The sequence below is a fragment of the Budorcas taxicolor genome, chromosome 23 (assembly GCF_023091745.1).
Source record: "Budorcas taxicolor isolate Tak-1 chromosome 23, Takin1.1, whole genome shotgun sequence".
NCBI lineage: Eukaryota > Metazoa > Chordata > Mammalia > Artiodactyla > Bovidae > Budorcas > Budorcas taxicolor.
The window spans coordinates 50879732-50892087 of NC_068932.1; the positions used below are offsets into that span (position 1 = coordinate 50879732).

At 68.3% G+C, this 12356-nt stretch overlaps 1 protein-coding gene across 1 annotated transcript; it reads right to left on the bottom strand.

The window, feature by feature from the left end:
• Positions 1-221: 221 nt before the first annotated feature.
• ADAM8 (ADAM metallopeptidase domain 8) lies at positions 222-11371 on the bottom strand. The gene is made up of 24 exons (XM_052660943.1): positions 11326-11371; positions 10217-10320; positions 9285-9361; positions 9111-9189; positions 8947-9023; positions 8633-8816; positions 8312-8371; positions 8162-8230; positions 7710-7879; positions 7524-7605; positions 7035-7183; positions 6648-6825; positions 6323-6412; positions 6050-6239; positions 5881-5962; positions 5417-5579; positions 4921-4998; positions 4310-4394; positions 3344-3458; positions 2699-2876; positions 2209-2292; positions 2006-2059; positions 656-733; positions 222-286 (listed from the first exon to the last, which is right to left on the bottom strand). The coding sequence occupies exons 1-24, from the start codon at positions 11369-11371 to the stop codon at positions 236-238; spliced, it is 2523 nt and encodes an 840-aa protein (XP_052516903.1). The 3' UTR covers positions 222-235.
• Between the last annotated feature and the right edge of the window lie 985 nt (positions 11372-12356).

Here is a 12356-nt window from a genome sequence, read left to right on the forward strand (position 1 = left end):
AGTCCCGGGTCCAGAGGCCCTAGGCTGTGACCTTGAGACACGGAAGACCATCTTGGCCCTTAGGAGCCAGCGCTTCCTTTAGGACAGCTCAGAGAGTCCTCAGGCCCTGAGGGGGTGGAGGGCCTGGGGCCAGGCGGCTGCATCTGCTGCTGCTGCTGCTGGTGAGGTCACAGACCGCAGGCAACATCCAGACAGGTGCAGGATGCCCCTCAGGGTGCTTGGAGCTTGGGCCCCATCACCTCCTCTGGACAGGGGGTTTCAGAGCAACCTTCCGGTCAACAGCTTTCTTGGGGAAGGAAAAAAACATAGTAAAGGCCATCTGCTACCAAGAGCACAACTGAATTAACTTCCTTTCACTTTTCTCAAAATTTGGATCCTCATTTCATCCAAAACCGTGACTGCTCAGAGAGGCGACAGCCCTGGGTATTAACAGCTGATGCTTTATCAAGAAGCCTGTTCTCCATCCAGAAGCGGCAGACTTCCGTGCTTACACGCGCTACACTAACGTGCAGAAAAAGACGTTAGCAGCCGGAAGAAGCAGTAAGCATTGAAAAGCCCTTTGACAGAGTACAGAGCAGAGGTTATGGCCTCTAGTGGGGAAGCGAGCAACCTCTGCCCCACCGGGTGGGCCCTGATCTGGCAGTGAGGGCCTCACCTGAGTGGGTCCAGGCTGGGCCCCTCTCGCTCCAGGCTTGACGGGTGGCAATGGGGGAGCACAGGTCGGCTTGATGACCTGGGAGGACGGAGACACAGCTGATGGCTGGCAGTGCCCGGGCGCTGTCTGCCCAGCACTTCTAGGAAGTTCCCTGGGTGCTGTGCTCGGCCCCAGACTGGCCTGCAGGCTTCTCTGGGCTGAGCTCTCTCTACAGAAAATTGCCCTCAACACGGTCCCCGCCCTGCCTGGTACTGCCCTTGAATGAAACCCAAGCGTGGCAGGGCCCCCATTCCTGGGCCTGTCGGGTCACCTCACCATCCTGCCCCCTCCCTCAACTCCCTGCCTCACCCCACCCCAACACTACCCAGGAGAAGCTCTTAAATTGCCAGAATGCGGGTCTTTGGAAGGTCTAAAACCAAGGATTCGCCACTAAAACGTGTGTTTGTTTGCACTTCACCTTTCCAGGGGCAACCTAGGCTGGGGTGGGGAAGGAAGGTCTCTAGCAGGAGCCCTGCTCGGCCCAGGCCAGGGTGGGGCGCGGCCCAGCACCCAGAGGGCCCTGCTGAGTGGGGCTGGGGGCTGAGGGACTGGGGCGGCCTGCACTTTCTTCTCTAGCGCAGTTCCCTGGCTGCCTCTGCTTCCTGGGCCGGAAATCCGTTTGCCCAACCCCCGTCCCTGTTTGGCCTGTCAAAACCCCTCCTAAAACTTTAAAGACTTTCTTGTAACTTTACTGTAACTCTAAAATTAACTCAACATAAAAAGTTGAAAAGAGAAATAGGGAATCTTCATTGACTAAACACTGCAGTAACGGTTGTCCCGGGCGAGACCCACCATCAGAGGCCCCGTGGGTTAGCTTGAGGAGGAACTGGGCTGGCGTCTCTCCAAACACCTCCAAGCTTTAACCACAAAGGGAAGAGGGCTCTAACAGTGATTCGAGTCCCCACAGACACCACTGCAACCGGTGATGTCTCCACACCGCCAGGGACGGACAGGCTGACACAGGCCCACAAGACGCCTGGTGGGCAAAGCCCCGGCCCGGGGCGGGGAGAGAGAGCCTGGTCTTCCAGGCCTCACTGGCTGTCAGAGCGGGGGAGCCCCCGCCTGCGGGGAGGTGAGAGTGTGTCCAGGGGTGTGTAGGAACCTCACTAGTGCTCCCAGCAATGGAGGCAACCCACCAGAGCCGGACCTCACGGTGGGTAGGAGGGCCTCCCACATGCGCCCCAAGGCAGGGGGCCTGCTGGGGCGCCAGTGACTCACGTTTGGGAGAGACTTTTCCCAAACCACGGAAGCCTTGAAAGAAGGGAGGTGGAGCCCACGGCGCCCCTGGGCTCCTCCCCATGGCCCTCTCACCTGCTTTGGCTTCAGCACCGGAAGGGGCTTGGCAGGAGGAGCAGGTCTGAGCTGCTGGGAGTGGGGAGGACTAGTCAGAACACCCAGGCCCCCTGGGTGCTCTTCATGTCCTCGCTGGGCTGCCAGACTGGGCGCCTGGCCCACCAAGTGCAGCCACAGACCCTCCTCCCCCTGGGGCCCGCAATGTGCCCCTCCCGGCTCACCTGGCCCGGGGCCTGCTGGGGGTACACAGGAAGCGGGGACGGTGGTCTGGCCATGGCGGCTGGAGGCTGAAGGGAGCCTGGAGGCTGAAGGGAACGGGCGTGAGCCTGGGTCTCCCAGGGCAACCACACCCAGAGAGGCCTGGCTCAGAGCTGCCCCCCACCCGCTGAGGACCCAAGGTTCTGGCCCCTCCCCCAGCCCTGGGGTCACAGGGAGGTGCTGCCAGCCTCTGCGCCTCCCGCCGGGGCGCCTCCCGACCCTCCTGGGGCGCCTCCCGACCCTCCTGGGGCGCCTCCCGACCACCCTGGGACAGCCGCCGCCGAGGCTCTGAGCCTCAGGCTCGGTTCCGCTCCCTCGGCTCAGGCGGCTCTTCAGACCCCTTGTCCTAGAGCCTGGTTTTGCCTCCAAACGGGGGTCACGGGGGCCACTCTGAGCCTCATGAACCTGAGATTTGGGGGTGGCCTGGAGTCTGTTGGGATGGCTGGCGCTTACAGCAGGGGGTGGTCGCTTAGGGGTCACCGAGGAAGCTGTGGGCTTGGGGGACTGGGAGGGCGGGGCCGGCTCTGGGGAGGCCCCGGGGGGAGCCTGAGCCCCGCCTTTCGCAGGCTTGCTGAGCCCTTCGTGGAACAGCGGGTTGGAGAGCCCCATGGCCGTCTTGGGTGCCACATTCCTAGGAGAAATAAGATGGGTCAGTGTGTCCTGGCCTCAGGATTCAGCCCAGGGAATTGAGGATCCTGTGCATGGGGACCCCGGCCTGGCCCCAGACCGCTCAGCTGCAGCCGCTCCGCGGGGTGTGCAGGCCACAGCCCCACAGGGAGAGCTCTGGGGTCGGGCCAGGCCCAGGGCAGGGGGCTTGGAGGCCACTAGCAGGCGTGTCCTGCTGCAGCCGGCACGGGCCGAGGTCCCCACACAGCGGGCTCAGAGTGAAGTGTCACCCCCGGGCCGGGGGCCGGTGCGGCCTTCTCTGAGCTTCCTCGTCACCAACCTGTCCCCACAGCCCAACCTGCTCTCACGGCAGAAGGCAGGGGCCCAGGGCGGGGCCCCCACCACGGGGTCCCCTCTCTCCCCAACAGCACGAGCAGGCGACTGGCCCTGCACACGCTGACGTCCTATGAGCCCAGAGCACAGCTCCCCCACCTCCTTCGGACCGGGCTCCGGGCCTTGCGGTAGATGAGCACGCCCGCCAGGATCAGCACCAGCACCACCAGGGTGCCCACACCCACCAGCACACGTGTTCGGAGGCTCCCAGGAGCTGTGGGGGCACAGAAGGCCAGGCATTACCAGGGCCGGAACTGGCTTGAGGCAGCAGGGACCAGGAGGGCCCGCCGGCAACTCAGCACTGGCCAGGCCAGCCTGGAGCTGAGGAGGGGCGAGAAGGCAACCACCTCCTTGGGGAAGCCAACAGTCAGAATCCTGGCCACACCCCCCCAAAACCCAGGCCCTGAAGCTCTGAGACCTGGTGCCTGACACTGGCGCTCCGGGGTCCTGGGGGACCAGTCGGGGGCTTGGTGCCAAGCAGCCTGGTTGGGGGGCTTGGCGGGTAGCCTCGGTCGGGGGCTTGGTGGCGGGTGGCCCTCGGTCGGGGACTTAGTGGGTGGCCCTCGGTCGGGGGCTTGGTGGGCGGCCCTCGGGTGGGGGCTTGGTGGTGGGCGGCCTGGTTGGGGGGGCTTGGCGGGTGGCCCTTGGTCGGGGGCTTAGTGGGTGGCCCTTGGTCCCGGGCTTGGTGGCGGGTGGCCCTCGGCCCTAGTGATGCAGGCGTGGCCAGGCCAGGCCCTGGGGGCCGCAGTGCTGTGCACGTCCTTGTGTTCAGTGGGGGATAGTGTGGGGCTGGGAGGCCAGTGTCCTGGGCCCAGAGTGGGTTAAGGACCCAGCAAGGAGCGGCCCGTGCCGCCTGCAGCCCTCCTTCTGGGACAGGCCTCCCTTCTCGGGGAGGGCCGCCCTGGACCCGTGCAGTCAGGCTGCAAGGCCACACCTTCCACAGGCCCGTCACAATTCAGGGGCACGCGGCCTCCTCTCAGCCCTGCCCAGGTGGTCTGAGGAAAGGCAGGACCAGACCCCGTCAGGCTTGAGAGCGTGTGAACAGACACAGCCCGCCCAGCCTACCTGCGTGCGGGTCGGACAGCGGCTCTGCACAGTGGGGCGGGGCCCAGCCCGGGAAGCAGTGGCACCGGTCCTTGTGGTCGCACTCCTGGGGGGCAGCCGGGCGTCAGGGCCTCGGGACCCCCTGCGCTGTGCTGCCCGGGGGCCCCGACAGAGGACAGGCGGGGTGTCTAGGACTGCCACCACCAGGGTTTCCTCCCAGGTGCCGACAGCTGCGGCCCTCCCAGACACTGCGGGGCTTTCTGAGCAAAGCCGGCATGGCCGCGGGGGGCAGGGGGTCGTGGCGGTGGGCTTTCCTCCCCAGGAGGGGATGCAGGAAGGCACAGCCCTGGGGCCCGGGCCTTCCCAGGGTCAGACCCAGAACCAGACGCTTCACACCTGACTGTTCTGCCCATGTGTCCACCGGCTCAGACACCGGGGAGATCCCTGACAGTCCCCGCCTCGGGAGGGCCCGGCAGCTCCTGACGCCCCCAGGGCGCCAGCCTTGGCCCTCTGTCTGTCTCGGGGGCGGGGTGCGGGGGGGCGGGGGGTGGCGGCAAGCGTGGCCAGCACATCTCTCAAGCCCAGAGGGCTGCTGGCGGCCTGCAGGCGGGCTGTGCCCTGGGCCCACGTACCCCGTGGCTGTTGCACCGGGCGGAGCAGTTCCTGGATCTGTACACGTGGAGGCCCCGGCAGAAGCCGTCCCAGCAAACCTGGAGGACAGCGGGGGCCTCCTGAGGCGGCTGGCCGAGACCCCTGCTTGCAGCACCCGTCTCCACCGCCAGCCAGAGCTGCCCCCCACCTTGCATCTGGGCTCTGCGGGGACAGGCCACAGCCCCCACCCTCTCGACGGCCCCGCCTGCAGGTCATCTGCTGGCCAACCTCAGCCGTGGGAAAGGACTGTGCCCAGCCAGCTGTCTGCGGCCACCAGGGCCAGAGGACCCCCCTGCCCACCCCCAGGGCTCGCAGACCGTCTTCACACCCATTCACTACGGGGGCTTCTCCCGCAGCCCCGTGCGCCTTCTGACTTTCTACCTGGGGCAGAGCGCTCCAGCAGCTGCCACAGCCCTGCTCTGGGCCCTGCAAGCTTGCCCCGAGCCCAGCGGCCTGACCGGGAGGCGTCTGGCCCACCTGCTCCTCGCCGCACTTGGTGCCCTTGGGCACCGGCTCATACGCAGTGCTGCCATCCTGGACGACAGCCCGGCAAGTGCCTGAGTGGGTGGTGAGGATGCAGTGTCGGCCTTCCGGGGGGTCCTGCCCCCCCTCGCAGAAGAGAGTGCCGCACTTGTTGACCCTGGGGACAGAGGGACGAGCATGGGGCTGCTCTGTGGGGCTTCCTGCTCCAGGCTCAGCGCGCCAGGAGCTCCGAGGCCCCAGGCGGCCACAGGCCTCCACACCTCAGCCCCAGGGCCCAGCCCTCCTACAACGGCTCGGGCCGAGGGTCCCACAGGGCGGGGTGGCCCCCCCAGCCCCGCCATCCGAGAGGCCCCGACTCCGCCCCAGACTCCTTTGTGCAGAGGACCTTCTTGTGGCCCCAGGGAGGGGGACATCCCGGGCCCCGGCCCCAGGGCAGTTGGGCCACAAGGGACGCTCACCCGCCGGACTGCAAGGAGACCCCAGCCCCGCAGCCTTCGGAGATGCTGTAGCGGAAGCAAGTCTCCGCTGCCACCCGCGAGCCTGCAGGCAGGACTGGGTCAGCCCTCTGGCTCGGGACCCGCTGCCACCCTCACCTCCCTGACGGTCCCGCAGCTGTGCCCCCCTCACCTGGCCCCCACAGGTCCTGGCAGCGCTGGGCCGGTGTCGGGCAGGCCCCGTTGTAGCAGTAGCCCCCTGGGCAGGGTGTGCCGTTCTCCCGGAAGGCATCCTCAGGGCACGCGGGCCACCGGCCATCACAGTGCTCACCAAGGTCACACTGGTCCTTCGCGGGGCGGCACAGCTCTCCAGCCGGCTTCACCTGGTTCCAGGTGGCCAAGATCACCATGGGAACAGGAGGCCCCCAGCATGCACGCCTGCCCTGAGCCCGGGCCCCAGGCTCACCCTGCACTCGTGGCAGCAGGCGCCGTGGGCACACTCGGCCCCCTCGGCCAGCAGGCAGGTGCTGGCGTTGCAGCAGCGGTTCTGACAGTCCTGGGGGGGGGGGGGGGGGCGGGCGACAGCGAAGGTCCAAGTGGGCTGCACACCGGGACCCCTGCCCCTGCCGTGGGAAGACTGGCCATTCCCACCCAGCAGCCCTGCCGGTCGTTTCAGGAGGTGTGGCCAGGTGTGCAGGGCACCCAGGGGTCAGGAACAGATGCCCAGCCTGCAGATGGGAACTTGGCCCACGAGCCCAGACAGCGGAGGGTGGCGGTGCTCAGCTCTATACCTCAGGGCGGCCACAGTCACACTGCTCCCCACGCTCCAGGAACCCGTTTCCACACACAGGGCCGCCCACCAGCCGGTCAAGGTCTGGGGTGTCCACCAGGCAGGCTGTGCGGCGCTTCTCCAGGAACGTCTCCAGGTCAGCCCGGCTACAGTGACTGAACTTCCTGGGGTACTGGGAGCTGGGGCGGGGGGGCCTTCCAGTTATCAGGAGGGCTCCCTGGGGTACTGGGAACTGGGGGAGGGGGGCTTCCCATTATCATGAGGGCTCCCTGGGGTACTGGGAGCTGGGGGGCGTCCCTGTTATCAGGAGGGTGGGTGGAGCCAGCTCTGCGTGCTGACAGCACCCCCAGCCCCGGGCCCTGGGCCAGGCTGGACCGCCGAGCCTCACCCGATGCTGGCCGCCATCACACAGCCGCCACCCTCCCGCGGCACCGGGCAGTAGCAGCCGGCGACGTTCTCGTCGTGGTCCATGCCCAGGTTGTGGCCCATCTCATGGGCCATGGTGCTCGCCACACCGATGGGATTCAGGCTGTGGTCCTGCAGGGGGGCCGTGCTGGCTGGGGCTGCTCCCAGGTCTGATGCCCCACCTCACTGCCTGCCCCTCCCCCACTGTCCGCCCCAGGGAGGCTGAGAGGCTTGGCGGTACTCCCGCCAACATCGCTTCTTCAAATAGTAGATATACGGTAATATTATTACAAATAACAGTAACAGCATCAGTGCCGTTCAGCCTGCCAGGGCGCAGCACGGGGCGGAGCCGGGGACCTGAGTGCCCCACCCCGCCACGTGCTCTGTGTCAAGCCCCAGGCCTCGCGACCGCCCCCCGCCCCACGCGGCCGGCTACAGCCTCTGTCCAGCGAACCCGCACAGACCCCCGCACCTGGTTTACAGCCCCTGAGTTCTGGGAGCACATGGTGGACACCTTGGCCAGTCCCACGGTGGTCCCGGTGAAATCAACTCCGCTGGAAGCAGAGCAGTGTCCGCCGGAGAGCAGCGCCCCGAAGCCCGCGCTCCAGGCCCCCGCTCCCCAGGGGCGGTGTGGCCCCCCGCCCCCCAGCTCGCTCACGTGATGAGCTGCACGTTGTCGTGCGCCTGCCGGCCCACCAGCTCGCGAGTCCGCCAGGCCAGGAAGTTGTCCAGTGTGGCGTCCGGCTGGGAGCTGACCTGAATCTTGTCCCCACCATTCCACATCTCCAGGCCCACGAGCACCACGCGGAAATTGAGCTCCTGATAGAGCTGCCAGGGGACAGGGAACCGCGAGGGTCAGGCTTGGCGGTGAGGCTGGCGGAGGGCCTGAGGCCCCACGGTGTCCACTGTGATGCGAGGGGTCTCGAGGGCTGGGGCTGGGGTAGGGTCCCGGCTCCCGCTCCCCCGGCGGGCGGCTCTACCTGCAGCCCGGCCGCCACCAGCGCCGCCCCAACCCTCCTGTCCAGCAGGGTTTCTGTCGGGCTGGCCGCGAGCTGCCCAGGGGTCCCAGCGGCCACTGCTGGAAGCCCCCAGGGCGGAAGTAGCGCCCACCTTGTCCACGTGGTTGACCACCTCCAGCACCCGCTGACGCATGGCCTCTCTGCTCCCAAACCGCTGGAACTGGAGGACGGCAGACCCTCAGCAGCAGCCTGGGGCCCCACCCCGCCCATCCCCCCTGCCCCCCGCCCCCGCCCCAGGTACCTCCGTGCTGTCCGTGACCACGAACAGCTCCACATAGCGGGTCTCCCTGGGTTCTGACCACTTTTGAGAAGCGGTAACAAGAATCCAGTCAGCCACTAGCCACAGCCCTCCTATCAGCCCATCGCCACACGCTGACCCCCTCCCGGGCCCTGGAGCTGGCGCCCGGCCCTCGCCAGCACTGGGGGAGCCGTCGGGGGTCGGGGGCTCTGCCGCTTCGGGGCGGAGCCAGACGCAGGCCCACCCCACCATCGCTGAGCAGCCAGCAGTCTGGGGGCGCGCGGGCCCAAGCAGAGCGGCAAGAAGCGTCGGGCCTCCACTCACCCGCGGTCTGAGGGCTGCAGACACCCGCGGCCCCAGGACGCTCTCCAGGCTGCTGTCATCGACGCCACAGGTGCCAGCCTCCTGCTGCAGGTGCTGCGCCAGGTACAGGGCGTGCGGCCCTTCCTCCCCGGCCCCCGCCAGGGGCTCGATCAGGCGGACGGCGGGGCCCGCCTGGAAGAAGCCCCTGGGGCAGAGACGATCGAGGCTCTGAGTCTGTGGCCCCAGGGACCCCACTGCCACCCCGGCAGACCCCTTCCTCCTGGGCCCCAGTCACTCCTCTGGAGGGCGAGGGGCGCCTGGCCTGCAGCACCCACCTGAGGCCGGCACAGGTGCTGAGGCTGGCGGCCGAGTGCGGGTGCCCCTCCACGCGGCCCTGGTAGAAGCAGTGGTCCTGCGGGAGGAGGGTGTGAGGACCCCACTCCCGTGCCCGGCTCCCCGCCCCCGCTGCTGGCCCGGGGCAGGAGCACGGGGGCCCTACCTGCCTCTGCAGCCTCTCTGTCACCTGGGAGCCGTTGGCGGCCGTGTAGGTCTCTGCGTAGCCGGAGCCCACCAGGTCCCTGGAAAAGAGTCACCGTGGTGCCCTGGCCGCCCCTGGTGCAGAGGAGAGGCTGGAGAAAGAGGGGTGTGGGGCAGGGGAAAGACGGGCGCTCACCTGTTCTTCCGAAGGTGCAGGGTGAAGGTGTGTCCTCGGGCCCCCAGGACGTAGCTGACACTCTCTGGGTACAGGCCCTGGGCAGGGGGCAGGGAGGGGTCCAGGGTGAGGCCCTGCCCGGCCACACCCACCTCAAACCTGGAGGGGCATCGGGGGCTTGGGCTGTACCCAGGGCGTGGGGCAGGCGGGCAGCTCCACCCAGACCTGGGCCTCAGGCCTCGGGGAGAGGACAACGCCCCTCCCAGGCCACGTTGGGGAGGAGGACCCCAGCCCCGACAGGACAAGGGGGCCAGGCCGCCCTCTCTGCTCCAGGGGACCGTCTCCTGTGAGGCCCTGCCCCCTCCAGCCCCCCCTCAGGCTGCAGCTGACCCCCCAGGACCATGTGCTCAGAGCCAGCAGAGGGGGCTAGGGGCCCAGGGCGGTGGGCGGTGGGCGGCTCCTCCTGGGACAGAGAGGTCAAGTCAGGGCTGTCTCCACCCTCACGTGCAAATGTGCAGGCGCGTACCCCGTCAGGAATGCCCCCAGGCAGCCCCAGGGAATCCCAGCCCGGCCCCAACAACCGGGAGAGGCGTCAGTGGAGAGGTGTCAGCGACGCAGCCCACGGAACCACCCCACGTCTCAGAGTGAAACAGGGGTGGGGCCCCGGCTGGCGAGCTCCAGAAAGGAAGACGGGGCTGCGCCAGCCGGGGCCACCTGAGGCAGCCCTGCCTCCAGGGTGAGCAGGACGGAAGAAGCTGAGGCCTGGGGGCAGGGGGCAGGCTGCTCGGGCGGAGGTGAGCTCCCAGGAGTCTGCCCAAAGGCCTGGAAGCCCCCGGCCCTCAGCCCCCTTGCTACGATCTCGGGCACACAGGGAGCTATCACCCTGCTCAGTGGGAAACGGGCTCTGAGGTGGGTGGGGGGGACCCCCGGGCCAGCATCCTGCCGAGACTTACCAGGCGGGAGGGCAGAGCCCGCCGAGCACGGGGTACACCCAGGCGCCGGGGCGTCACCACCTCGTACTGCTCCACGTGGGGCAGGGCGGCCCCGGGGGCGACCCCTGCAGGAGAGGGGGGTCAGCAGTGCACAACACACCCTCCCGCCCCGGGAGTCCCTTCCCAGCCTGCCATGCGCGGCCCCTTCTCTGGGGGAATCACCACAGACCCTGAGGTCTGGCTCCCCAGCCGGAGTGGGGACCCTGCCTTAAAGAGACCACAGGACCCCCACCCGGGGGGTGCCCAGAGACGCTGTCCAGCGCCAGCCCGTCTAGGAGCTCACCAGCTGCCACCCAGAGCCCAGGGTGGCCTGGATACCGCCCCCCTCAGGGGCCAGGACGCACATAGGCCCTGGGGGGTGGGGGGAAGCGGGTCTGCCCGCCCCGTTCATCTCCATGATCACAGGGCTGCATCTGACGGCAGAGCAAGAGCCCTCTTCTGCCGGGCTCAGCCAGCCTGAAGCTAGAAGCTGCCCTGTACCCGGCCGGACAGCCCAGACCCAGAGCTGACCACCGGCCTCACCCCTGAGGTTCTTCTTGCCAGTGTTAGTGGTCGTCCCCCGTTAGACCGTTCGGCAAAGCTCCAGGACAGAGGCCGAGGGGAGGGCGCCTGCCTGGGAAGTGCCCTTGCCCCAGAACCCACGGAGGCTCTTGGGAGCCAGGGTGGGGGTAAAGGCCAGCAGCACAGCCAGCTCCCCCAGAGAGAGGCAGGTCCCCATGTGGCCGGGCAACTCCGTGGGGTGTCCCCAACCCCCCAGCTCCAGGCCGAGGCTCCTAGTCCTTCCTTCCTCGCCAGGCTGGGGGTCCCAGCAAAGGTGGGCAATAGCCCCCAGGCCCTGGACCGGAGCGGGGGCAGCCAGCCCTTCACTCTGAACTTCCCCGCAAGGCCCTCCTCCAGCGCAGGAAACGCCCAGCTGCCCGTTTACCCACACAGTTCCCTTTTGCAGGCTCCCTGCGTCCACCGCCCGGGCTTCCCCGCTGACTGGCCGACTCCCCGAGACGAGCCCAGAGTCCCGCGCGGGGAGCCGCGGGCCAGGCGGCGGCGCCGGCAGCGCGGGACCCGCTCCTCACCCTGCAGCCCCAGCGCGGCGAACAGCAGGAGCCCGAGGCCGCGCATGGCGGGGGTCCGGTGGGCGTGGGGTGCGCGTCGGCCTTCGGGGGCCCGAGCGCCGGGATCCGGGGTCCGGGAAGGGCGGCGAGAGCAGGTACCGCCACGGCTGCGCCCTCAGAGGTTCGTCTTGCGCTCGAGTCAGGCTCCTTCCCGCGCGCCCCACCCGCGGCGACCAGCCCCCGGGCCGCGGCCAATCGGCGCCTCGGGTGCCGGGAGGGGCGGGGCCCCCACCGCCTCCCAGGTCTCCCGTTAGTCCCCTGAGGCTCGGGGTCAGCGACCGTAGCCGGTGCTCAGCACAGGGAAGTCTCCTAAATGTGAGCAGAATTGGCAGGGAGTCGGGCTGACACGGGCCACCCTGCAACACTGCGTCCTCCAGGTGGGTGAGGGACAGGCCGGAGCTGCCGGGGGCTTGCTGGGATAGCGGAGTTAATGGACTGGGAAGGGCTGTGTGTGTGTGTGTGTGTGTGGGGGGGGGGGTCTCTTGAGGGGGGCATCCCTCCAGCTTCCTGGGAACAGAAAGCTCCAGCGGCCCCTGGGCAGCCCTGCCCTCAGGCCCTGAGCCCTTGCTGGGGAGCCTGGCGCAGGGCGCGCCGGGGGGCAGCCTCTTCACTCGGGGCAGACACCCTGCACTGTGGAGAGGGCCAGGCGAGGCTGCCTGCCCGGTGGGTGGCCCAGGAGTGGGCCAGTGCGCCAGTGCCCTGCACGGCGGCTGGACAGCCTGCCCGCGGGCGGCTCCCCTGGTTTCTGCCAGTCCTGCCCTCCCGTCCTGCAGGGTGGGGCTGCCCCCTTTGGCCTGGTATCCAGGGACCCAGGCTTCCTGCAGCCGAGCTGCCCACTGGCACCCACGTCTCCTTCTGGACAGGCTCCCTGACGTGGTCAGACGTTGGGGCATGTCAAGGCCTCAGGTGAGACGGTGTGGTGCTCACAAGTGGTTCCAGACCAGAGGTCAAAGTTCACCAGGCCATCATTCCCCCCAAAGTGAATGGCAGGA

Bases quoted from the DNA above. Each gene is read 5' to 3' on its own strand.
- ADAM8 (XM_052660943.1), bottom strand. From the start codon at position 11,371: ATGCGCGGCCTCGGGCTCCTGCTGTTCGCCGCGCTGGGGCTGCAGG. The intron at 10,321-11,325 runs GTGAGGAGCGGG...CCTCTCCTGCAG, and splicing joins CGCCGCGCTGGGGCTGCAGG to GGGTCGCCCCCGGGGCCGCC. The intron at 4,395-4,920 runs GTACGTGGGCCC...GCTGCCCCCCAG, and splicing joins CCCGGTGCAACAGCCACGGG to GAGTGCGACCACAAGGACCG.